Raw genomic sequence first — 25,987 nt, forward strand, 5'->3', positions numbered from 1 at the left:
TTAAGGATGCCATCTTTAATCTGGCTTTCAAAACGTCAGTCTTATTGATTGAAGCCCACATTGGCAAATACAGCCTCAAACTAACAGGTGGGCGTTATCGTTAAAATAAAAAATAAAAAATGTAATCCAATTGGCGCATAGAAATTCTAGAAGACCTGCCTCCAAATGGTTGCTATGCCTACAACACATTCTTCCCCCTAGGCTTGATTGAAAAGTATGTCAACCAATAGAGATAGAGATGGGTGGGAATTTGCGCGCACACTGAAATCTGCCCAGAGAATTTGTGTCACTGCCCTAGTGCCTACTATCAAATCACTTTGGGCAGGCTTCACCGTACGGCCGGTGCTGGACAGGTGAATGACTCAGGATGGAAAATGTACTCTAAAGGTTTTCCATAAAATACATACAGGTAATGATCCATTATTTTGGCTACGTCCTGAAAAATAGCTTGGTTTATAACTAGCACGAGGAACTGCATAATGCCGACTTCAGTAGCATGACAGGAGACAATGTAGAATTCCGTAACGTTAGCATACAACGAATAACGTTTTTGAGCTGAGCTTGCTGCCAACATCTCTAACTGTAACTGGATTTTGGTGAATGTTATATTATTACATTATCAGAAATATAGATTGTGCTTTACTTGTTATTTTTGTTAAGTAGTCACTTTAATTGCTAATTACTTTAGAAAAACTGTACTCAGTTTGCAAAGCTGCCAGCTAATGCTTTTGAGAGTAAAAAACAACAACAATTGATTGGATGCATAATGTATCATTATAAAGATACTGTAACGTAATTGGACTCTCATGACTCTTCAAATCGAATGTTTCGAAAATATTTATTTTGATCATGAGCCACTTGGCTAAAAGTCACTTCTGACTGGTGTTTGTCAGGTTTTTTTAAAACCACGTTTTTATACAATGATACAATCGCTTGTATTCATCTTGGTAGAATCATAGGATATGGGATAGTCCAAGATGTTAACAGCAATGACATCAATGACCTTAGAAAGACTTATCGAATGACCATGATGTTTATAAAAGGGCAAAGATGTTTATAAAAGGTAAAACTGCCCCAGAAATTGCCAGGTTTTCTATTTAACGTTGTATGGAATACCCTATGTAACATTTTGAACATAATGATGATAGTGGAAGTAAAATTCCACATTGACACTTGTTCTCTAATTGCGTTCTAACCTTCTCAAAGTAAAAGTTGTAATGCCATAAGCTCCTATTCAATAGTTGGTTCGAAACCAATCAGGCTATATGAAAATGCTATAGGAGAGGTGTATGAATGCTCATTTGATGTTGTGTTTCTGTATCCAGATTTGCTATTTGCTGTGTGAGAGAGTAGTGAGTCATAGCGGTCTGGGCGTATGGCGCGATTTCAGTGGCAACAAAAATTGTATTTGAATTTTATAATTTGTATTAGGATATTGGATTTGAATGTAATATTTGGGAATTGTTAATGCACAAATTGAGTCATTGAATTTGTAAATTGAACTTTATATTTCATGATTTGAAACTGAATTGAATGAATATTGCATGTCTCCTGCATGTCACAAGACTGTGTTAGCCCACTGTGTAAGCCCACTGTGTTAGCCTCGTAATTACCAGACTGATTACTATGTGTAGCGAACCATTCATGTAAGCTCGTGGGATCAGGTCGCTCGTGAGGCTATGTGATGAGCAACCTTGGCTGAGAGATGAAGACGTGTTAGTTTAACTGATGGGGTTGTAACCCAGGTCTCCTGTGCACCAGACAATGCAACTTTTCATGTCTCAGACAAGTTACTCATCACACGAGTGTCGTCCCCGAACCACCTGTGTTACACTTCACCCCCCTTTGACCTCCTCCCTGAAGAGACCCATCCAAGTCACAGGACCAATAATCTTATAATGACTACCCATGCCAGAGACTTCAAACCAGCCATCGGAGTGGGACCAAAAATCATCCCTGGCATTTATTTACTTCTTACCCCTTTTTGTAATATCCAATTAGTAGTTATTGTCTTGTCCCATCGCTGCAACTCCCGTACAGACTCTGGAGAGGCGAAGGTCGAGAAGCGTGCGTTCTCCGAATCATGACCAAGCCGCACTGCTTCTTGACACACTGCTCGCTTAACCTGGAAGCCAGCCGCACCAATGTGTCAGAGGAAACACCGTACAGCTGGTGTACCGGCTGCCACAAGGAGTCGCTAGAGTGCGATGCGACAAGGACATCCCAGCCGGCCAAACTCTCCCCTAATCCGGACGACAATGGGTCAGTTGTGTGCCACCTCAGGGGTCTCTCGGTTGCGGCCGGCTGCAATACAGCCCGGGATCGAACCCGGATCTGTAGTGACGCCTCTTGCACTGCGATGCAGTGCCTTAAACCGCTGCACCACTCAGGAGGCCCATAGCCCTGGCATTTCTAACACACCGGACCATTCTTTTCCGCCAGGCCTCCACACCGACCCATTATTTTCCTCCAGGCCTCCACACCGACCCGTTATTTTCTTCCAGGCCTCCACACCGACCGTTCTTTTCCTCCAGGCCTCCACACCGACCCGTTCTTTTCCTCCAGGCCTCCACACCGACCGTTCTTTTCCTCCAGGCCTCCACACCGACCGTTCTTTTCCTCCAGGCCTCCACACCGACCCGTTATTTTCCTCCAGGCCTCCACACCGACCGTTCTTTTCCTCCAGGCCTCCACACCGACCGTTCTTTTCCTCCAGGCCTCCACACCGACCCATTATTTTCCTCCAGGCCTCCACACCGACCCGTTATTTTCTTCCAGGCCTCCACACCGACCCGTTCTTTTCCTCCAGGCCTCCACACCGACCCGTTCTTTTCCTCCAGGCCTCCACACCGACCCGTTCTTTTCCTCCAGGCCTCCACACCGACCCGTTCTTTTCCTCCAGGCCTCCACACCGACCCGTTCTTTTCCTCCAGGCCTCCACACCGACCCGTTCTTTTCCTCCAGGCCTCCACACCGACCCGTTCTTTTCCTCCAGGCCTCCACACCGACCCGTTCTTTTCCTCCAGGCCTCCACACCGACCCGTTCTTTTCCTCCAGGCCTCCACACCGACCCGTTCTTTTCCTCCAGGCCTCCACACCGACCCGTTCTTTTCCTCCAGGCCTCCACACTTGCCCATTGTTTCCTTGAGGCCCCCATTATTAGCCAGATAATTATAATTTTGCGCACAAAACAAACTTGTTAGACTAGTTGGGCTAAAAATGGACTAAAAATGGACCAGCGCGTCTCGCATTTCAGGCATGACGTCCTTTACAATGGTGCGACTGGACTCAGATCTACAGTTGAGCTGGTTCAACCACTGAGGTCGCTGTGGAGTAAGTTAAGGGGGTGAAAGTAACACATGCGGATCTGTGAAACTCACTCATCGGCCTGAAGTGTCACGCCTTGCGTAATTGACGAAGGCCTTTTTCAGTAGCGTGGTGGATTAGAATGCTTAAGGATGGTGGTCACGTGTGTTTACGAGGCAGAGATCCTGAGTTCGAGTCTTGGTATGAGCTGAATCAGGGGGAAGCTTTACTTGTTAAGCAAGCAGCGGGTTGTCCTTTACATTAACTTCCTGAACTTCTCCCTATAGGCTTTAGCTAAGTGGGCTAACAGAGTCTTGTGACATGCAGGAGACCTGGTAGGAACCCAGTCAGTCACAAGAGCAAAATGAAATAGGGAGTGGAAAGGGTATCATTAGAAGGGCTATGTCAGGGCATTTGAAACTATATTCTTATGTGGGTCAAATTTAGTTTTTTGTGACACTGCCTTCTAATGTAGCCTGTAATCATCATAGAGGGGAACAGAAGGCTCCGGAGTCTTAGCTTTCAGGAATGGGGTCATAATAACTCATAGCCAAAACGGTTCAAATGCTAGAGCCAAATAAATTCAACATGCCACATTGGCTTCAGAATCCACCATAAGTTTCTGTTTACCACAGTCAGCGTTTGATTCTATCTGTTCTCCTCTCCCTTTCCTGGCTGGCAAAGTATCAGCATGTTTGTAGTCTCTGGTTTTGAATCTGAATTTGAAACCTGAATCTGAATGCATCTGAGAAGTTGAATATATGAAACTTTGCCGAACTTGAAATGATAGTTTGTGAACTTGATACACAGACAATGAATGCAATATCTACCGTATTGAAACTGAATAGGCCTCTATAAATGTTGAATTTGAATATTGAATTGAATTTAAATAGAATTTTAAAGTGAATGCAATATTCAATTAAGTTCCAAATCATGAAATGCAAGTTCAAATTATAAATTCAATGATTCAATTTGTCCATTACAAATTTTAAATATGAAATTCTAATTCAATATCCTAATACAAAATAATTCAAATACAATTTATGTTGGCACTGAAATCGCTCCATATGGGTGGGACTGGGAATGAAGACATGTGAAATGGAGAGGTTTCAATTAGATGAAGAAATATGTACCAACTTCATGGCCTCTTGCCAGTTGACTTCTTGAGTAGTTAGGTATGTATTTCACTAAGCATTTTATATTTCGTAAAGGAATGTTTATTTATGAGTTGCACTCTGAAAACGCTACCTACCTTTCTGTCTTTGTTCGTTTTTCATTATGGAGATTTCTATCAGCTTTAGTTTGACCAGAGGCAGAAATTCACTTGATAATCATGGTGGGAAATATGGGTGGGTTGATGTCAGGCTTCTAATCAGGTACCTATTGAAGCCAGTAAAGCATCCCTTTAGTCTGAGAACCTCTGCATCTGAAGCCATAACCATCCAGCTTCTCTGGAGAGGTGAGTTGAGTGCTGCTTGCTCCTGCTGGCCCCAGCAGGTCTCTCAGGCAGCAGCAGGTAGGCCCTTAATGCTGGAGATAACACAGAGCTGAACAGAGGAGGCTTTGCTTTGACCCTCATCGGCCTGTTGATCTGGGGCCAGGCTGGCACCTCAGCAGCCACTCTCTCTACCCGCTGCCATCATCAGGTCCCTGCTAGCTCTCCTCCCAGAACCGAACAGAGACGCATCGCAGCCTTTCAGGGGCTGAGCCGAGGCTAGGTGATGGATGGTGTTGGACTGGGCTATCATTGCGGCAGGCTTCAGATGTGTCTCTGTTCTGTTCTGGGAGCAGCAAGGAGGGAGAGCATAAAGGCAAGGTCAGGGGGAGTAAGAGCCCTACTTTGCATTTAGATTTGAAATGACTGTGTGTGTCTCTGTGTTGTGCTGTTGATTAGCTCAAATTCTGATCATAGCCTTCCTGCAGAGCCGTCCGCCTCAGCCTGCGAGGAAAATACCACATCAATATCAGGGGGCTAACTCTGCTCTTCAATCGGAGCACTCAAATCACACATTTTATGTCACCGGCGAAAAGAAGCCTCTCAATCTATCCTTAAAGGGATACTTCGGGATTTTGGCAAGGAGGCCCTTTGTGTACTTCCCCAGAGTCAGAGTTCATCGGACTCTGGGGAAATAGATATAGGGCCTCATTGCCAAAATTCCCGAAGTATCCCTTTAAGGATTTTCTGTCCTCATGATCTAGCTGGCTCCCTCTCTCTCCCTTCTCAGCTCACCCACACAGTATTGTGCTACTGTATGCTGTATTAATTAATTATGGAGATCCCCTGCCTGTAATGTAGGCTACGGAGCCGCTGGCCGTGGCCTCCCTTTGATCTTGCCAAGCAGGGCAGAGCTGGGAGGCAGGAGGCAGGGCCTGGGCCTGTGCAGCCGCTGGCCATGCTGCTAAGCATAGGGTCTCTAGCAGATGGAGCTCGCTGGCCACCAGTATGCACCATGGGGATGGCTGCTGGCTGCAGGAACAGACCTCACTCTATTCTGTGTTACTGGTCCACTTCAAGCTGTGGTAAGTGGACCAGTGATAACTAAGGGGAGCTCAATATTAGGATTACCAAGTCGGGTCGAAATGTGTCACATGGTGTTGACATGGTGGCTGATGTCAAATCTGTTTAGCGTAATTCCATATAATATGGATGTTGCTGTTTGTGTTGCAGTAGACAAGGAGGAGAGCTCTGATGTTGTTCAGCACCTCATTTTATCAATTATGTTTCTAATCTGGGTCGCCCAAAAGCACATGGTGACCCAAAATAAAACACTGTGAAGGAGATGAGGGAGCCTTCTTGTGTAGACATTTGGATCTACGTATTATTACTTTTTTCAGGTCTCAATTAGCAGCTGGACTATGCAAATGTATTGATTTGTGTGTTGTTGTTTTGAATGTTTTGTTACGCCCTTGATGCCTTGTACACAGACATCCATTCATTCTGAATGGATCGCCAGTGCTCACCATGATGTCATTCTCTGCTCAGTGGCGGGTCTGTCTGTGCTGGAAGTGATGCCTGGCAGGCTGGCTCAGTGTTTTAGACTGTCCTGGACCCTATGATATGCTACAGGGGACAACAACACATTCAGCTCCAATGGAAGGGCATGGAGGAGAGCATACTTTGGTTCTGCCTGATGATTCTGCTGCTGCCTGGGTAGAGGAGGGAGAGAGCATTTTACACAAGCAGAGGTTTGTTCATGTGTGTGCAGCTTGATGGTGTTCTAGTAATGATGTCAGAATTGATGCAGCAACACCACATTACATCAAGCTAGTGAATAGGGCAATGAATGATTGCATGTAGGCTACATCCTACCATACCCTTATCTGTACATTATGCTTTGAATCTATTCTTCCATGCCCAGAAATCTGCTCCTTTTACTCTGTTCCAAACGCACTAGACGACCAGTTCTCATAGCCTTTAGCCGTACCCTTACCCTACTCCTCCTCTGTTCCTCTGGTGATGTAGAAGTTAACCCAGGCCCTGCAGCGCCTAGCTCCACTCCCATTCCCCAGGCGCTCTCATTTGTTGACTTCTGTAACCGTAAAAGCCTTGGTTTCATGCATGTTAACATCAGAAGCCTCCTCCCTAAGTTTGTTTTATTCACTGCTTTAGTACACTCCGCCAACCCGGATGGCCTAGCCGTGTCTGAAGCCTGGCTTAGGAAGGCCACCAAAAGTCCTGAAATTTCAATCCCTAACTATAACATTTTCCGACAAGATAGAACGGCCAAAGGGGGCGGAGTTGCAATCTACTGCAGAGAGAGCCTGCAGAGCTCTGTCATACTATCCAGGTCAGTGCCCAAACAATTCAAGCTTCTACTTTTAAAAATCCACCTTTCCGGAAACAAGTCTCTCACCGTTGCCACTTGTTATAGACCTCCTTCAGCCCCCAGCTGTGCCCTGGACACCATATGTGAATTGATTGCCCCCATCGATCTTTCAGAGTTCGTGCTGTCAGGTGACCTAAACTGGGACATGCTTAACACCCCGGCTGTCCTACAATCTAAGCTAGATGCCCTCAATCTCACACAAATTATCAAGGAACCTACCAGGTACAACCCTAAATCCATAACCATGGTCACCCTCTTAGATATCATCCTGACCAACTTGCCCTCTAAATACACCTCTGCTGTATTCAACCAGGACCTCAGCGATCATTGCCTGCGTGCGTAATGGGTCCGCGGTCAAACGACCACCCCTAATCACTGTCAAACGCTCCCTAAAACACTTTAGCGAGCAGGCCTTTCTAATCGACCTGGCCCGGGTATCCTGGAAGGATATTGACCTCATCCCGTCAGTAGAGGATGCCTGGTTGCTCTTTAAAAGTGCTTTCCTCTCCATCTTAAATAAGCATACCCCATTCAAAAAATGTAGAACTAAGAACAGATATAGCCCTTGGTTCACCCCAGACTTGCCTGCCCTTGACCAGCACAAAAACATCCTGTGGGGTTCTGCATTAGCATCGAATAGCCCCTGCGATATGCAACTTTTCAGGGAAGTCAGGAACCAATACACTCAGTCAGTTAGGAAAGCTAAGGCTAGCTTTTTCAAACTGAAATTTGCATCCTGAAGCACTAATTCCAAAAAGTTTTGGGACACTGTAAAGTCCATGGAGAATAAGAGCACCTCCTCCCATCTGCCCACTTTACTGAGGGTAGGAAACATTGTCACCACCGATAAAACTACGATAATTGATCATTTCAATAAGCATTTTTCTACGGCTGGCCATGCTTTCCACCTGGCTACCCCTACCCCGGCCAACATCTCAGCACCCCCTGCAGCAACTTGCCCAAGCCCCCCTGCTTCTCCTTCACCCAAATCCAGACAATTTGGACCCTCTCTTTCTAAAATTATCCCCTAAAATTGTTGCAACCCCTATTACTAGCTTATTCAAGCTCTCTTTCATATCTTCTGAGATCCCCAAAGATTGTAAAGCTGCCGCGGTCATCCCCCTCTTCAAAGGGGGAGACACTCTAGACCAATACTGTTACAGACCTATATCCATCTTGCCCTGCCTTTCTAAAATCTTCAAAAGCCAAGTTAACAAACAGATCACCAACCATTTCGAATCCCACCGTAACTTCTCCACTATGCAATCTGGTTTCCGAGCTGGTCATGGGTGCACTTCAGCCATGCTCAAGGTCCTAAACGAAATCATAACCGCCGTCGACAAAAGAAAGTACTGTGCAGCCGTCTTCATCGACCTGGTCAAGGCTTTCGACTCTGTCAATCACCGCATTCTTATGACTGCCTCGCCTGGCTCACCAACTACTTCTCAGATAGAGTTCAGTGTGTCAAATCGGAGGGCCTGTTGTCCGGACCTCTGGCAATCTCTATGGGGGTGCCACAGGGTTCAATTCTTGGGCTGACTCTTTTCTCTGTAAAAATCAATGATGTCGCTCTTGCTGCTTGTGATTCTCTGATCCACCTCTACACAGATGACACCATTCTTTGGACACTGTGCTAACAAACCTCCAAACGAGCTTCAATGCCATATAACACTCCTTCTGAGGCCTTCAACTGCTTTTAAATGCTAGTAAAACTAAGTGCATGCTCTTCAACCGATTGCTGCCCGCATCCTCCCGCCCGACTAGCATCACTACTCTGGACAGTTCTGACTTAGAATATGTGGACAACTACAAATACCTAGGTGTCTGGTTAGACTGTAAACTCTCCTTCCAGACTCACATGAAGCAGCATACCACCCTGCATCCCACTGCTGGCTTGCTTCTGAAGCTAAGCAGGGTTGGTCCTGGTCAGTCCCTGGATGGGAGACCAGATGCTGCTGGAAGTGGTGTTGGAGGGCCAGTAGGAGGCACTCTTTCCTCTGGTCTAAACAATATCCCAATGCCCCAGGGACACTGCCCTGTGTAGGGTGCTGTCTTTCGGATGGGACGTTAAACAGGTGTCCTGACTCTCTGAGGTCATTAAAGATCCCATTGCACTTATCGTAAGAGTAGGGGTGTTAACCCTGGTGTCCTGGCTAAATTCCCAATACCGTCACGGCCATCTAATCATCCCCAGCTTACAATTGGCTCATTCATCCCCCTCTTCTCCCCTGAAATTATTCCCCAGGTCGTTGCTGTAAATGAGAATGTGTTCTCAGTCAACTTACCTGGTAAAAAATAAAAAAATCTCCAATCCAAAATTACATCTAGAATCGGCTTCCTATTTCACAACAAAGCCTCCTTCACTCATGCTGCCAAACATACCCTTGTAAAACTGACTATCCTACCAATCCTTGACTTCGGTGATGTCATTTACAAAATAGCCTCCAACACTCTACTTAGCAAACTGGATGTAGTCTATCACAGTGCCATCCATTTTGTCACCAAAGCCCCATATACTACCCACCACTGTGACCTGTATGCTCTCATTGGCTGGCCCTCACTACATATTCATCGCCTAACCCACTGGCTCCAGGTCATCTATAAGTCTGCTAGGTAAAGCCCCGCCTTATCTTAGCTCACTGGTCACCATAGCAACACCCACCCGTAGCACGCGCTCCAGCAGGTATATTTCACTGGTCATCCCCAAAGCCAACACTTCCTTTGGCCGCCTTTCCTTCCAGTTCTCTGCTGCCAATGACTGGAACAAATTGCAAAAATCACTGAAGCTGGAGTCATATCTCCCTCTCTAACTTTAAGTATCAGCTGTCAGAGCAGCTTACCAATCACTGTACCTGTACACAGCCAATCTGTAAATAGCACACCCAACTACCCCTTCCCCATATTGTTACTTACCCTCCTGCTCTTTTTCACCCCAGTATCTCTATTCTCTACTTACACATCATCATCTGCACATCTGTCATTCCAGTGTTATTGCTAAATTGTAATTATTTTCGTCCATGGCCTATTTATTGACTTAACTTCCTACTCTTCTACATTTGCACACACTGTACATAGATTTTTCTATTGTATTATTGACTGTACGTTTGTTTATTTCATGTGTAACTCTGTGTTGTTGTTTTTGTTACACTGCTTTGCTTTATCTTGGCCAGGTCGCCGTTGTAAATGAGAACTTGTTCTCAACTGGCCTACCTGGTTAAATAAAGGTGAAATAAAAAATATTAAAATAAAATGTAATTGCAATTGTGGTTAACAATTGTGCTGAGACTGTTCTGATGAACATAGGCGTTCGTCCATATCACGGCCAGCTCTCTAATGGGTAGTGCTCTGCCCACTGTGCCCAGATGTGGCAGTCACTGTGGTGACTCACAATGGCTCTGGAAGCATTGTTATTGGCAGGGAGGGTAGTGGGCACTGCAAAATGGTCTGACATAATTACCTCTGCTCCTCTCCCTGCCACGTCAGGTATGATGAAGTACAGTGTGACAGACTGTAGCTACAGGAGCTACTCTCCCTGTCGCTGTCCTTGGAAAACACCTACAGTTACGAAAGTTTGGCGAGACACGTTATAGATGTGTTAGACCTCAGAGAGAGGATTTATCTAAAGGTCACTGCTATCATCACATGCATTTTAGAGCTCTACTGCTGTATCTCTGTTATTTAGTGTAGGAGAGTGTGTTGATTGGTGGTTGCTCTCTCTTCAGTTCTCTTCCATTTCTCTTGTTCACCTGTTCGCAGTTTGTTCTCTGTCAAAACCTTAGGCCCCTCTGTTCTCTTACTTTTCCCTTGTTTCATCCTCCACCTACCCACCCTGTCTTTCTCTTCTTGACTTCCTCTGCTGCCAGTGACACATGGGACCGTTAAGATCCTAGCAGACCGTCTTCACTAGATTCTTGGACGTATCATTACTTTGACCCATTTTCTCTCTTCTCCAAGATGGAGGAGGTATATCTCTGGCGTTGCCATTTGTCAATGAAGATGGCTGTGGGAGTAAGTCAATTCCCTCCCAGCCTCATGCCCTAACAGAGATGAGCTGAAAGAGGGTGGTGTGGCGATATAAGGACCACGCAGGAGCCTCTGCTGAACTGTCAACCCAGAGAGAAGAATCTGCCAGTAGTCCCACTCCAATGACCTCCATCACAGTGAATAGAGAGGGAGGCTGAATATGGGTGGAGAGATAGATGCCAGTTATTTACTGGCAAAACAAGAGGAAGGGACAGTTGGTGGGGGGGACTGGAAATGCCTTTTTTTATAAGCCCTAGTTTTTCATGGCAGGTCATCTAGACTAGAGCCTGGGCTCTGTGCTGATATGGCTTCTTCTCTACTGCTGTATGCTGGTGATAGCCTAGCGCAGCCCTGGCTGTGGTCCTAGACTAAACCACCACTAGCCACACTCTCACAATCAGCAGAGGAGCCGGCAGAAGCCCAGCCCAGTCCAGGGTGGAGGTAGCACGACGCATTACTGTATAAACTCACTAATACTGAGCTGTAAAGACACCGAAAGGAACGAACGTTAGGCCTACTGGACATATGCTAGGCTGGCTAGCCTATTATTGTGTCCAGTCAAGTGTATCCTTTAACCCACAAGGTATTCCTGGGTGCTTTCCATTACTTTACCCGAAAATATATTTTTTTAATGTGCTTTTTTTAATCATATTCCATATCAGTCCACCCACATCTGTTGAGGCTCTCGGCTGTGGAGAATGCCTCTCTCTGACCCTCTGTGAGTCAGCGTGTACCAGATGGTTCCACCACAGCAGCCCACCATGATCCGCTTCAGCCTCAGTTCTTTTGGAATATTAATTAACCAGAGGAATCCCAATGCACAACACTGTTGTAGTCTTTGTTTACCTCTGAGTAGAGGTGTGATTTCTGTAAAGGTCAGGTTGAATCCTGATCAAGTTAGCTGAATGTCATCTATTCTAGCCACTCATCCGTCTCTCCTCAGCAGCCCTGTGTGAAGCCTGGCACGCGATGCTTGTCCCTCACCACCACCAGCCTGAGATCCAGCTAACAGCCAAACAGATCCCTCTGTCTTACTGATTCCACCACTGCCATGTCTCCTCTTCTCACCCTGGGTCTGTGTTGCATAGAACATTTACATTTTAGTCATTTAGCAGACGCTCTTATCCAGAGCGACTTACAGTAGTGAATGCATACATTTCATTTCATACATTTTTTTCCCCCGTACTTGTCCCCCGTGGGAATCGAACCCACAACCCTGGCGTTGCAAACACCATGCTCTACCAACTGAGCCACACGGGACCGAGCAGAGTGGGAACTTGGTAGCTGGCTACAGCGTGTCACTTTCAGCCCTGAGCCACGCTGCCAAACAACTCCAAGCACTGAGTTAATTAACGGGGTGTGAGAGGGAAGGTGTGTGTGTGTGTGTGTGTGTGTGTGTGAGAAAGAGAGCGCTTTTCGTGTGTGTTTCCCTGTCGAACACAAGGTCGCTCTGCCTGAGCTAGGGCCAGCCGCTCCTCTGTACCAGCAAAGATAAAGCCCTCTCTCCTCTCAGCAGAATAATAGGAACCTACAGCCAGGCCTGCCCTGGGGAAACACTGGGACTGCAGGGTCACCCCACACACACACACACACACACACACACACACACACACACTCGTACGCGCTCACACTCATTCACCTTTGCTATGTGCTTGGAAGCTCTTCCGGCTACTATTCTTCATGATGAGCAGATAGCTAGGAGCTACTTGAGCAGGAATGAAATCCCCCACAGCAGTGTGGGAGGGTGGAGAAACGCTATAGGGGGTCAGAGGGTGTATGTGCAGCTGTTGCTATGTTTCCTCCTGCCTCCCATAATCCCTTCCCATAGAAGCCCATAGTCACAATTCTCACTTCACAGTCAGAGAAGAGACCATGGTTCCTGTTGATTCATTGTGTTGTGGAGGCTCTTTGTGTGTGACCTTACCTTAGTATACCTTCTGGGAGGTGACTCTGGGGGATGGTATTAGAGATGTGGCTATTGGCTAGAGACCCGTAGCCTCTCAGCTCTCTACTGCACACACAGACAGAGTGAGTGATCACACTGTAGAGATCTTTATTCATCTTGATAAGGCACACTCTCCTTGGTGGCTTTGTCAGAGCTCTCTCTCACTCTCTCTTCTCACTCTCTCTCTTCTCTCACTATCTCTTCCCTCGCTCTCTCCCTCTTCCCTCGCTCGCTCTCTCCCTCTTCCCTCGCTCGCTCTCTCCCTCTTCGCTCGCTCGCTCTCTCCCTCTCCCCTCGCTTGCTCTCTCCCTCTTCGCTCGCTCTATCCCTCCTTCCTCGCTCGCTCTCTTCCCTCGCTCTCTCTCTCTCTTCCCTTGCTCTCTCTCTTCCCTCTCCTCTCTGTTCTATCTCTTTGAAGGGAACTGTTAAACCCTGGCTGTCCCCTCAGGACACTGGTCTTCATTAAACTAAATGTGTCTATTGTTGCCTTGCCTACACCAGCTTGTTTTTAATAAGACTGCAACAGAAGTTTCTACTTTATTCTTTATACACTACAGTGTCTCTGTCTGTTTTGGGCCTGAGAGGAGGCTTTTCACCTAACCCAATTTATTGTTACAGTGTCTGTACAAGGAGAGATTCAGCCCACAGCTAGAGATCAATAACAATTCAGCACAGGGAAAACAACAATTCATTTGTAGAGTTGTCTCATTATTGGTGTGAATGTTGGTTCAGTGCCACCGGCTGACTCTGGTCACTGATACAGAGGAGAGCTGAGGGCTGTATCCTCATTTCTGTCCTGTCTCTAACGCTTTCCTCCCTCTCACGTATTTACAGATCCCTATAAAACTCTCTGAGTGAAGATGGCTTTCTTCAAGAACAACTTCTGGGTGAGTCTATTTGGTATATTATATTCTATGAGGATCATTGGCAGCTCAACATGGAGAGGTGAAAATCAGCAGTCAGAGATAGGGTTATGTAACGATTAGACAATGTTTTATTTTATTTGTCCATTATGCATGCAAACGTTAGACCCTTTTACCGCTCATTTCTATACAGATTGCAGAAGCTAATAAAAACCCAAACACTCACAAATTGTATGTGACCGAAGCAATAATAGGCTTGCCTTTTACAGTTAAGTATAATGATGAACAACTTTTGTACAGCATTATATATTTAAAAAAAACTTTATTTAACTAGGCAAGTCAGTTAAGAACAAATTCTTATCCACAACTACCAAAAGGCTAAAGGCCTCCTGCGGGGACGGGGGCCTGGAATAAAAAAAACTACAATATAAATATAGGACGAAACACACATCACAACAAGAGAGACAACAAGGGAACACATATACTTAAAGGGGACAAATACATGTAGGCTGGCAGAACAATTCCAGGCTATTCCCCTGAATCACATATGAGTCATGACACCTTACTTTCTCAGTAATTCATCTGTGAATGATACTGAACCACCACCATGATGCACATGTTGCACTCTACCAGTCTCCTGAGTGATCTCTCTCTCTCTGGCTTTCTCTCTCTCACGCTTTCTTTTTCTCGCTTTCTCTCTCTCTCTCTCTCTCTCGCGCTTTCTCTCTCTCGCTCTCGCTTTCTCTCTCTCGCTCTCGCTTTCTCTCTCTCGCTTTCTTTTTCTCGCTTTCTCTCTCTCTCTCGCGCTTTCTCTCTCTCGCTCTCGCTTTCTCTCTCTCGCTCTCGCTTTCTCTCTCTCGCTTTCTTTTTCTCGCTTTCTCTCTCGCTTTCGCTTTCTCTCGCTCGCTTTCTCTTTCTTTCTCTCTCTCGCTTTCTCTTTCTTTCTCTCTCTCGCTTTCTCTCTCGCTTTCTCTTTCAATTCAATTCGCTTTATTGGCATGACGTAACAATGTACATATTGCCAAAGCTTATTTTGGATATTTACAATATAAAAATAAATAAAAATGAGAATCAAAATTGTCAATGGGACAACAGTAACAACAATAACCAAGGGTCAGAATAACCATACATTCAACAATAACAATAGCCATACAGTAGAGTACATGTGCAGGTTGATTGGTCTGTCAGACACTGTCCCTCAACTTATGGCAGGCAGCAGTGTAGTGCGCTGCCAACACACAGCTCTCTGCGTCCTCCCCCAGGGTTTCAAATTTGGGGAAATGACACTCTCTAATTTTTTTTTATTTTTGACATTTTGTCAGGAAATGCAGCTCTGTCTCAGGTTCTGCTGTGGTGCAGTGGTTGCACAGCCTTTCCTCTACAGTGAGACAGGTTTTCCTGTGTCTACCCTTCTCAATGGCAAGGCTGTGCTCACTGAGCCTGTACTTTGTCAAGGTTTTTCTAAGGTTTTGATCAGTAACCATGGTCAAATATTTAGCCACGGTGTACTGTCGATTTAGGGCCAGATAGCGCTGCATTTTGCTTTGTGTTTGTGCTTGTGTTTTCCAATAAGCAATGTAGTTTTGTTTTGACTGTGTTGTAATTTGGTTTATTCTGATCGATTGGATGTTCTGGTCCTGAGGCTTCAGTGTGTTAGTAGAACAGGTTTGTGAACTCAGCCCCAGGACCAGCTGGATGAGGGGACTCTTTTCTTTGCTCAGCTCTTGGCATTGCAGGGCTTGGTAATGATATGAGAGGGGGTCACTGTATTTTACATGTTTCCAAAACTTAATTGCTCTTTTTTTAGTTTTTATTATTAGTGGATATTGGCCTAATTCTGCCCTGCATGCATTGTTTGTAGTTTTCCTCTGGACACATAGGATAATTTTACAGAACTCTGCATGCAGGGTTTCAATGGGGGGTTTGTCCCATTTGATGAAATCTTGTTTTGCAGGTGGACCCCACACCTCGCTGCCATAAAGTGCAATTGGTTCAATGACATATTCAATTCGTTTTAGCCAAATTTTAATAGGTATTTCAATTTGAATTAGCTTTTTAATGGTGTAGAATGCCCTGCGTGCTTTCTCTCTCAGTTCATTCACTGCCTCATTAAGGTGTCCAGTTGAGCTTATTTTTAAACCTAAGTAATTGTAGTGTGTACAGTACTCTATATATGTTGTACCAATTGAGAACTTTGGTCTAATTCCCTGAGATCTGGATCTTCTCTGGAAAATCATTATTTTAGTCTTTTTGGGGTTTACTGCCAGGGCCCAGGTCTGGCAGTACTGCTCTAGCAGGTCCAGGCTCTGCTGTAGGCCATGTGCTGTGGGTGACAGCAGGCATAGGTCATCTGCGAAGAGTAGGCATTTAACTTCTGAATTGTGGAGACTAACACCAGGGGCTGAGGATTTTTCTAGAATTCGTTAATGTAAATATTGAAGAGTGCAGGGCTCAGATTGCAACCCTGACGAAGGCCCCGCCCCTGGTTAAAGAATTCTGTTCTTTTCTTATTAATTTTAATGCTGCACGTATTGCCAGTATACATTGATTTAATTATGTCATATGTTTTACCCCCTACACCACTTTCAATAACTTTGTAGAACAGTCCTGTATGCCAAATAGAATCAAATGCTTTTTGGAAGTCGATAAAGCAAGCATATATTTTGGTATTATTTTGGTGGACTTGTTTATCTATCAGGGTGTGTAAGGTGTAAATATGATCAGTTGTGCGATGTTTTGGTATAAATCCAATTTGGCTTTTACTCAAGACATTGTGCTTATTAAGGAAGTTTAGAACTCTTACATTGATGATACTACAGAAAACCTTCCCCAGATTACTGTTCACACAAATGCCTCTGTAATTGTTAGGGTCAAATTTGTCTCCGTTCTTAAAGATTGGGGTTATGAGTCCTTGATTCCAGATGTCAGGGAAATAGCCTACACTCAGGATCAAATTAAACAGTTTTAATATAGCCAATTGAAATTTTGCACTAGTAAGTTTGAGCATCTCATTTAGGATGCCATCAGGTCCGCATGCTTTTTTAAATTTGAATTAAACTCTCTCTCTCTCTCGCTTTCTCTTTCTCTCGCTTTCTCTCTTTCTCGCTTTCTCTCGCTTTCTCTCACTCTCTCTCTCGCTTTCTTTTTCTCGCTCGCTTTCTCTCTCTCTCGCTTTCTCTCTCGCTTTCGCTTTCTCTCTCTCTCTCGCTTTCTCTTTCTCTCTCTCTCGCTTTCGCTTTCTCTCTCTCTCTCGCTTTCTCTCTCGCTTTCTCTCTCTCTCTCGCTTTCGCTTTCTCTCTCTCGCTTTCGCTTTCTCTCTCTCTCGCTTTCTCTCTCTCTCTCGCTTTCGCTTTCTCTCTCTCTCTCGCTTTCGCTTTCTCTCTCTCTCTCGCTTTCGCTTTCTCTCTCTCTCTCGCTTTCGCTTTCTCTCTCTCTCTCGCTTTCGCTTTCTCTCTCTCTCTCTCGCTTTCTCTTTCTCTCTCTCTCTCTCGCTTTCGCTTTCTCTCTCTCTCTCTCGCTTTCTCTTTCTCTCTCTCTCGCTTTCACTTTCTCTCTCTCGCTTTCACTTTCTCTCTCTCTCTCTCACTTTCTCTCTCTCTCTCTTTCTCTTTCTCTCGCTTTCTCTCTCTCTCGCTTTCTCTCTCTCGCTTTCTCTTTCTCGCTTTTTCTCTCTCTTTCTCTCTCGCTTTCTTTCTCTCTTTCTCTCTCGCTTTCTCTCTCTCTCGCTTTCTCTCTCTCTCGCTTTCGCTTTCTCGCTTTCGCTTTCTCGCTTTCTCTCTTTCTCTCTCTCTTGCTTTCTCTTTCTCATTCTCTCTCCCCCTCTCTCTCGCTTTCTCTTTCTCACTCTCTCGCTTTCTCTCTCTCTCGCTTTCTCTTTCTCACTCTCTCCCCCTCTCTCTCTCTCTCTCTCTCTTTCTCTCACTTTCTCGTTCTCTCACTTTCTCTCTCTCTCGCTTTCTCTCTCTCCTCTCTCTCTCGCTCTCTCTCTCAATCATAGAACTGAGGTTGCTTAGGCTGCTTGGTCTCCTTAGTGATGGTGGGAGTAGGGGCACAGAGTTAATTCCTGACACACAGATCAACACACATCATCATACAATACCTGGAAAAGAAACCAACAGGAACCACATCAATATGTTAGAACCTGGACAGATACTGCAGAGAATAAGCATGACAGCAATGTACCACTGACTGTAACCCCCTAGTCTTAGAGGGATAGAAGGAGAGACTGAAACAGGCCAGGTGTTTGTCAGCTGCTCCTAGCGGTAATCTGTGTTCTGTGCTCCTCTGCACACCTGGCTGAGCTATTTCATGTGTGCCCTGGTTCTAATACACCACTCTGCCAATTCACCGTGAAGGAGGGATATTTGGAGGAGGAAGCTGTGCCAAAAAATGTAACTAAAAGTCCAGTAACAATTGGGTCTGGCAGCGAGTCAGGAATTTAATATGGTTAGGGAAATGAGATTCCTATCATTAAGAGGTTTTTTATAGGTCGCAATATTTAGAGAATCTAAAGTTAATTGTTTTATTCATTCAGTTGTTGGGGGATATCTGATTATGATTTCCCTGTAACTCCCCATTCCTCATTCACTGTGCATCAGATAATGTGTGCTTGTTTGGTAGTGGTGGGGTTTGTGTGTCTTTGTATTTGTGTGTGTGTGTGTGTGTGTGTGTACATGAAGCCTCTATCTCTGTGATGCTGGAACCTCCCTGGCTCCATTATGTAGAGATGTGTTGTGTGTGTGTGACTGTGACCGAGGCAGAGTTGAGTGTGTTATTGTGAGGAGCAAGCTGGGCTGTCTGTCTGCTCTGCCAGCCTGCCTGCTGACTGATCAGCAGCAAGTCATGTGATCCTGCCTGCCTTTGTATGGCTGCAGGCAGCAGGGCCTCCATGCCTATGGAGGGGAGAGGATAACTCCTTTGTATGGAACAAAGGCAGGTCAAAGACGCTTCCCTCCAACCCAAACCAGGAGGGATGGAACTATTTCTCAGACAGTCTCCCATCAGTCTGTGTCCATAGGAATCCAATGTTGGCCATCTCACATAATGAAGTTGGCTTCTCTTACTTGTCATAGTTACGGTGTTGCTCTGATTCTCACTGCTTGGCATACAAGCTTTACTGTAAAGGAGCAACAAAGGACTTGTCTTCTAGCTCGAAGGGCTGTTGCATAACACAGTAGACACCAGCATCCACTCCAGTTTAAATCAGTTAACTCAGTTTGTCTCAGCCATGAGCTTAGTGAAGTATGCGTATGCATGCCGATGCCAGCTTTCTCTGGGATTGAATGGAGTCTCCAGGCGTGTGTGTCTGTGTGTGTGTGTCCCACTCCCCATTCAGTGATTCTCTTATGCCGACAAATTGCAGCGCTGTGCAAATTCAACCTTGAGGTAATTAGCGTGTAGAGACATCTGGGAGCTGCATATCGGGACAGAGCCTTCATTTCTGCTTGGATATCCAGCTCCAGCCCAAACCATTATATTTGCATGTATTCCACCCTTTCTTAATTAGTCAGTGGAGGGATGGAGGAGGAATACACATCTATCATAATTAGACATGTTCTTAATGAAGTCCTCAGTCCAAGTGCTTGACAGTAGAATGACTCCCTCCTCTCGGATGAAAGGAGAGTGTGTACAGTATGAGTGTTGTGCTCTGTTCAGTGCTTTCATCCCAAGACAAAGACATTAATGCCTGTTAAGTTCATGAGAATATGCCCCCCTGTCCAATTCCCCAGTGAGATGGCTGAGTGGGCATTCTCGCATTGAACAACATTAATCCTTTAATTGCACATTTTTGCCTAACAACAGTCCGTTCCTCCAGAGTCCAGACCCACTCATTTTATTTTATCTTTATTTAACTAGGAAAGTCAGTTAAGAACAAATTCTTATTTACAATGACGGCCTAGGAACAGTGGGTTAACTGCCTTGTTCAGGGGCAGAACGACAGATTTTTACCTTGTCAGTTCAGGGATTCAATCTAGACACCTTTCGGTTACTGGCCCAACGCTCTAACCACTAGGCTACCTGCCGCCCTGCACTATCATTAGGAAAACTATCAGGACTGTGTGTTGGATGTATCGTCCATGTCTTTTTATATAATTCATTGGTGTTCCCTGCTAGGCCTCATCTGGGCACAGTGTCTGTCTGTTCCAGGAAGTGTGCTCTGCTCTCCGAGGTGAATTTATACCCAGCCAATCATTCATCAGCAGAATGAACCCAGTGTTGCCTCTGCTCTGCTCTTCCCTCCCATCCACGTTGTGCCTGGCTGTGTCTCTGGGTCCCACGGGGCTCTGCGGTCCGGAGAGGGCAGATGTAAACACAGTGGCAGGGACGGATGGGTAGGAGAGTTATCTGAGGACACATGCTCTCCCCTGTCTCTTCACAACTTTCTCCTGTCTCTCTCCTCTCTCTACCTCTCTCTACCTCTCTCTCTCTCCTCTTTTTCATCATTTTTTCTCTTGCTCCTCTTCTCTCCATCTTTCCCTCTCCCTCCTTGTGGAGCTGTTATTTGCTTTGCTAAATTAGATTAATGGCAGCTGGATAGTCGCTCACTGTCCCGTTAGATAAAGAGCCATTTCAGGAAATTTGCCTTCAGGTTCCTGAGGCCAGATGCAAATGCACTGGTGATGGTAATAAAAGTGTGTGTGTGTGTGTGACTGCATTGTGCTCAGTCTCTGTCATGGGTTGGTCCTGCACTCGGGGTGTCACGTGTACCACAGAGCTCAATCCACCTGCCTGTTCCCCAATGGGGCACTGAAGCCATTAATCAAAGCAGCAACAGGACTGTGTGTGTTCTGATCTGAAGTGATGTTAGTGCAGTATAGTTCCACATGGATGCTGCTGGTCTCTCCCAGGCACTGTGGACCAGGTGATGGGTTTGTTCTGGGGACTCAATGACGATGTCCTTTTAGATGTGAAAGTAGTTTGACGGGATACTAGAGGCACATCATCAGTGCTGCTGACACTCGGCTGTGGGACCTATTGAGCCCAAAGTGCACCGTAAGCACTAAACCTCTGAGTCAGCTAGACTGGCTCTTTCCTCTCACACTGACCTTGGGCTATCAAGCCATTTCAACTATATTCTACTAGACCGTTATCAGAACATATCGGCCTATGCTATGTCATACCACACCATATTATATCTAACGCTGAGCATAGGACAGGATATGTTTCCTTTACTATCCAGGCTTGATAGTTGTTGATAGATGGACTGGCAGGCAGGGTTGTTTATGCTGCTGACCAGTGAGAGGACAGACCGGCTGTTCTGTACGCTGTGTGTCACTGTGTGACAGGTTTCACATGCCTGCCTGCCTTTCTGCCCGCTTGTATCACAGCACAAGAATGTTCTCCGACACCGGTCAGGGAGGGAACCGGTCCAGACTCTACTCTGGTCCACCGTAGAACCACACCGACACTGAGGCTGAGGAACTAAAACTAATAGCTGCAAACATGAACCTGGTCACTACCCGACCACACAGACTAGACTGACAGACAGAGCTTGTCAGTGTCTCATGGAGTACAAAGTCATCTCAGCCATGGTGAGAAAGTTGTGAGTTGTCATTGTAATGTTCTCTCTCTTGCATAAAAAAAACTCATCTTAATTGATTTAAAGGAGTAGGGAGGGGGACTGCATGAATCAGACAAAGAGAACTGTCAAAGACCATTGGCCATGGAGTGTAATATGAAACAGACCTGTGTGATGAATGATCTCAGAGGGAAGATGATGAGATTTTTCTCATGGATTTAACTCTTATGATATCTTTGGATGATAAGTTGTTTAGGGTGTGATACTGGCACACACATACACCATACCTGGGCAGAAAATAGTTGTATTTTTTTGTTTATTTGAAAAAAAAACGTTTCTACTACTCGAGTTAGTTGAATATAGTTTATATAGAGTTTCAACTGATATTCAAATACAGGTCTCAGAAAAACATATAATATTCGAAGGTATTTGAATATAATCAAGTTATTTGATAACAAACAAAAAAAATTATTTGATGGCTGCCAAATATTTGATGAAGAAACAAACATTAGAGTAGACTACTTTTGCAGCTTTAAAGTGATTATCACATAATGAGTAAGACATAAGGTAATTCAGTAACACTCGACATCAAGTTCTTTGGAAATTGCTTTAATTGCATAATAATGGAGTTATTACATAAGTGGAATAAGGAACAGTCACTATTCCTCTTCTGTACAGTAGTTACAAACTATCAGCTCATTCCTATGCAATTACCAAAGTGTTATGTAATAACATGAAAATAAAAAGTAACAAAATATGTCTACTAAAGATGCACTAACCATAAATCGCTCTGCCATTTCCTGGTTGCTAAAATTCTAATAGTTCACCTGATTTCAGTTTATGTGACAAAACCAGCAAGTGTAGTGTAGAGCCCTCCAACTCAACTCTGGACCTCGAAGCCAGTTCCACTGCATTTTTCATTGTTCCTCTGTAATCAGGGATTGATTTAGAACTGGGACACCAGGTGTGTGCAATTAATTATCAGGTAGAAAAGAAAACCAGCAGGCTCCGGACCTTGTAGGGCAAGAGTTGAGTACCCCTGGTGTAGAGAATCATTGTACCATCTAAACCGCCATGAAATATCTTGTCCATAACCAAAAATATTGTGTTTTCAGCTGTTTGAAGCTGGTGTACAAAACTGAAAGTAAAAGATGCAAAAATGAAACTTAAGAACGGGAAGCATAGAAATGGTGCCCATAGAACAGATGTACAGCTTCTTAGACTTACTTTCAATGAGAATGACAGATCTATAACACACATTTCAATGTGAATTTGGACGGTCACCCAAAAAGTTACATACTGCAGCTTTAAGGAAGCTAAATACCTCAAAACTGCCTTCTTGAATCAACTACAGCCAAGGTAGGTGGAACATGATGTTAATTTCTATTCTGAGTAAAATATTCCTTTAGATGGACAAAAAGGTAAAGAAGTTGTTTTTGCTAAGCATCCAACTTGCTGTTTGCAAATGGCTTTGAATTACTCTGCAGTATTTTCAGGTGTCATATAATTAATTGCAGCTTTCAACCTTTTCAGTGGCTTGTAGTTGAGCATCACAACTTATTTATACCTATCTGTACAAAATATCATTGGTTAATTGGTTTGACTTGATTATCTACTTGATTACTTGGGGCAATGGACATTCAGGAGAATGGACATTTACAAGATGTTCAAATATAAATGTATTGTGTAGATCAAATATGACTGTCAGATTTGAATAGTACAGGAGATTGTGTCTGTTCTATTCATTCTATTTCTATCTTCAACATGCAGTTACAGCCCTGATACAGCCCTGTCATTAGTTGAAGGCAGCCAATCCAATAGTTTCAGAAAAGTAATCACTTCCTGAGATCTGTATTCAAAAATATATTTTTTAAAGTAGTTGCTTTCTCAGATCTGTAATAAAATAGTTTTTAAAAAGTTGTACTTTTTTGTAAAGTAGTTGTAGTCCCCTCCAAAGTAACTTTGTTCCCCGGGAAAAATTATTACTTTCCACAAAGCATAGTTAAAGCTAAAACTAAGTTAAAACTATAGTTGTTCCAGGTCTGACACACACACACACACACACACACACACACACGGTGAAAAACAAGATCTGCCTATGTGCCCTTGAGCAAGGCATTTAACCCTAATTGCTCCAGGGGCGCTGTACAATAGTGACCCTGGCCGTGACCCCACTCCCTGCGGGTGTCTAAGGGGGAGTTGGGATATGAAGAAACACATTTCCATTACACACTTTATAACAGGACAAACATAAGCCCTCCCCCAAAAATGTATTATTATTACTACACACACACCTGTCTGTCACATAAATGAAAGAGCTGTCCTACTTCTGTCCCACTGTGTCTGTTAGCAGGGGAACTCTGTTGCTGGGACAATGAGCCATGGCGGGAATGATAACCCCCCCAAAAATCTCCCAGCCCTCTGGGAGGTCAACTTCTAATTAGCTAGCAATTATTTATCTATTCTGGAAACACAAAGGCATAAGAGTTGTTCATAAAGCCACCATATTAAATGTACCCCTGGTTTCATTAACTGATAAGAAAATCCACTGGGATTACTTTCATACTCATTTCTAAAGCACAAATGTGTCGATAATCGTCCGTCTCAGTTGAGACCAAGAGAGTCAAATGAGAATTAGGCCTCACCTTTTTAGTTTAGGCTATTTTGTTTCTGTGAAATAAGTCTGGGTGTTATTACTGAGTTGGTGTGGGACTTAAGCTCCTTTCACAGATAAAGATTTGGCAGTTAAACAGACTGAACAGTAGTAGCTTTATGTTGGCCTATTGTTTGTTTGGGGTTCCTCTTCTGAAAATCCCCTGTCACTCATCGTTACATTAATTGAATGGAAGACTGCTTGAGACCTGGTGGGTCTAATTTGACTATTTGCAAATATGTTTCAATGATCGCCTATGCCTTATTTGAATATACTGTAGGCTACTGTAAGTTTTAGATGCTGTATGTTTTAGATCAGGGTTCCCCAACTGGTGGCCCACGGGAAAAATTTGGCCCGTGGGTGATTTTATTTGTCTCCCGAAGTTTTCCAATTGTTGGACATAAAAGACTGTAAAAACACCAGCAAATCAGCTCCAAGTGATTTATAATTTAGGAAATCTGTTCCAAAGTATTCCCACGCATAATATAGAGATATACTACGTGGCAAAAGTAGCCTGCACGTCAAACATCTAATTCCAAAATCATAGGCATTAATATGGAGTTGGTCCCCCCTTTTGCTGCTATAAAAGCCTCCACTCTTCTGGGAATGCTTTCCATTAGATGTTGGAACATTGCTGTGGGGACTTGCTTCCATTCAGCCACAAGAGCATAAGTGAGGTTGGGCAATTAGTCCTGGCTTGCAGTCGGCGTTCCAATTCGTCCCAAAGGTGTTTGATTGGGTTGAGGTCAGGGCTCTGTGCAGGCAAGTTAGATTCTTCCACACCGATCTCGACAAACCATTTTTGTATGGACCTTGCTTTGTGCACGGGGGCATTGTCATGCTGAAACAGGAAAGGGCCTTCCCCAAACTGTTGCCACAATGTTGGAAGCAGAATTGTCTAGAATGTCATTGTATGTTGTTGCGTTAAAATTTCCCTTCACTGGAACTAAGGGGCTTAGCCCGAATCATGTGAAACAGCCCCAGACCATTATTCCTCCTCACCAAACTTTACAGTTGGCACTATGCATTCGGGCAGGTAGCGTTCTCCTGGCATCCGCTAAACCCAGATTCGTCCGTCGGACTGCCAGATGGTGAAGCGTGATTCATCACTCCAGAGAACGCGTTTCCACTGCTCCAGAGTCCAATGGCGGCAAGCTTTACACCACTCCAGCCAATACTTGGCATTGCGTATGGTGATGTTAGGCTTGTTTGCGGCTGCTCGGGGCATGGAAACCCATTTCATGAAGGTCCCACAAACAGTTCTTGTGCTGACGTTGCTTCCAGAGGCAGTTTAAAACATTGAAAGTCACTGAGCTCTTCAGTAAGGACATTCTTCTGCAAATGTTTGTCTAAGGAGATTGCACGGTGGTGTGCTCGATTTTATACACCTGTCAGCAACGGGTGTGGCTGAAATTGCCAAATCCACTAATTTGAAGGGGTGTCCACATGCATGTAGTGTATGTAATCATATACAAATGTAAGCAAGTTTTGAAATTATTATCTTTCAGTTAAATATTATCTCTTTGGGCTTCTTGCAGTCAATTTGCAGCCTACAAATTATTTGTAATTATTGCATTCACAAAGGCAATGCTACACCTGGTCAGAGACATGTACATTTTAGCGTAGTGAAGGGAACTATATACCTGCTTTGTGTTCAGGACAGAGCAGGGCAGCTCACCTTTCTCTGGCTTGGGTTACACAAAGACTGGTGCAGATGGGAGATGGAGACAAAGAATACGGCATAACTGCCCTTCCACAGAGAAGGAAAGGTTTTGGAGAATCACATGTGAATTAAAGTCTCTGTATTACCTAGTGTACTGTTGTTAAATAATCAAATGGGTTTGAACCCAA

The 25,987-nt window shown here is 44.6% G+C and overlaps 1 protein-coding gene and 1 non-coding gene across 4 annotated transcripts in view; one reads left to right on the top strand and one right to left on the bottom strand.

Annotated features, from left to right (window-relative positions):
* Window positions 1-258: 258 nt before the first annotated feature.
* LOC106613838 (F-BAR domain only protein 1) overlaps window positions 259-25,987 on the top strand; it is a 41,252-nt gene continuing 15,523 nt past the window's right edge. For all 3 annotated transcript variants that reach the window (XM_082956825.1, XM_082956827.1, XM_082956826.1), the window contains exons 1-2: window positions 259-409; window positions 13,936-13,988. In XM_082956825.1, the coding sequence (XP_082812951.1) occupies window positions 13,962-13,988 (27 nt within the window). In that variant the 5' untranslated portion in view covers window positions 259-409; window positions 13,936-13,961. The remainder of the gene's footprint in view (window positions 410-13,935; window positions 13,989-25,987) is intronic.
* trnaa-ugc (transfer RNA alanine (anticodon UGC)) lies at window positions 12,344-12,417 on the bottom strand. Its single transcript has one exon. It is a non-coding gene; the product is annotated as a tRNA-Ala (tRNA).

Source organism: Salmo salar, chromosome 10 (genome assembly GCF_965601325.2).
Source record: "Salmo salar chromosome 10, fSalSal1, whole genome shotgun sequence".
Taxonomy (NCBI): Eukaryota; Metazoa; Chordata; class Actinopteri; order Salmoniformes; family Salmonidae; genus Salmo; species Salmo salar.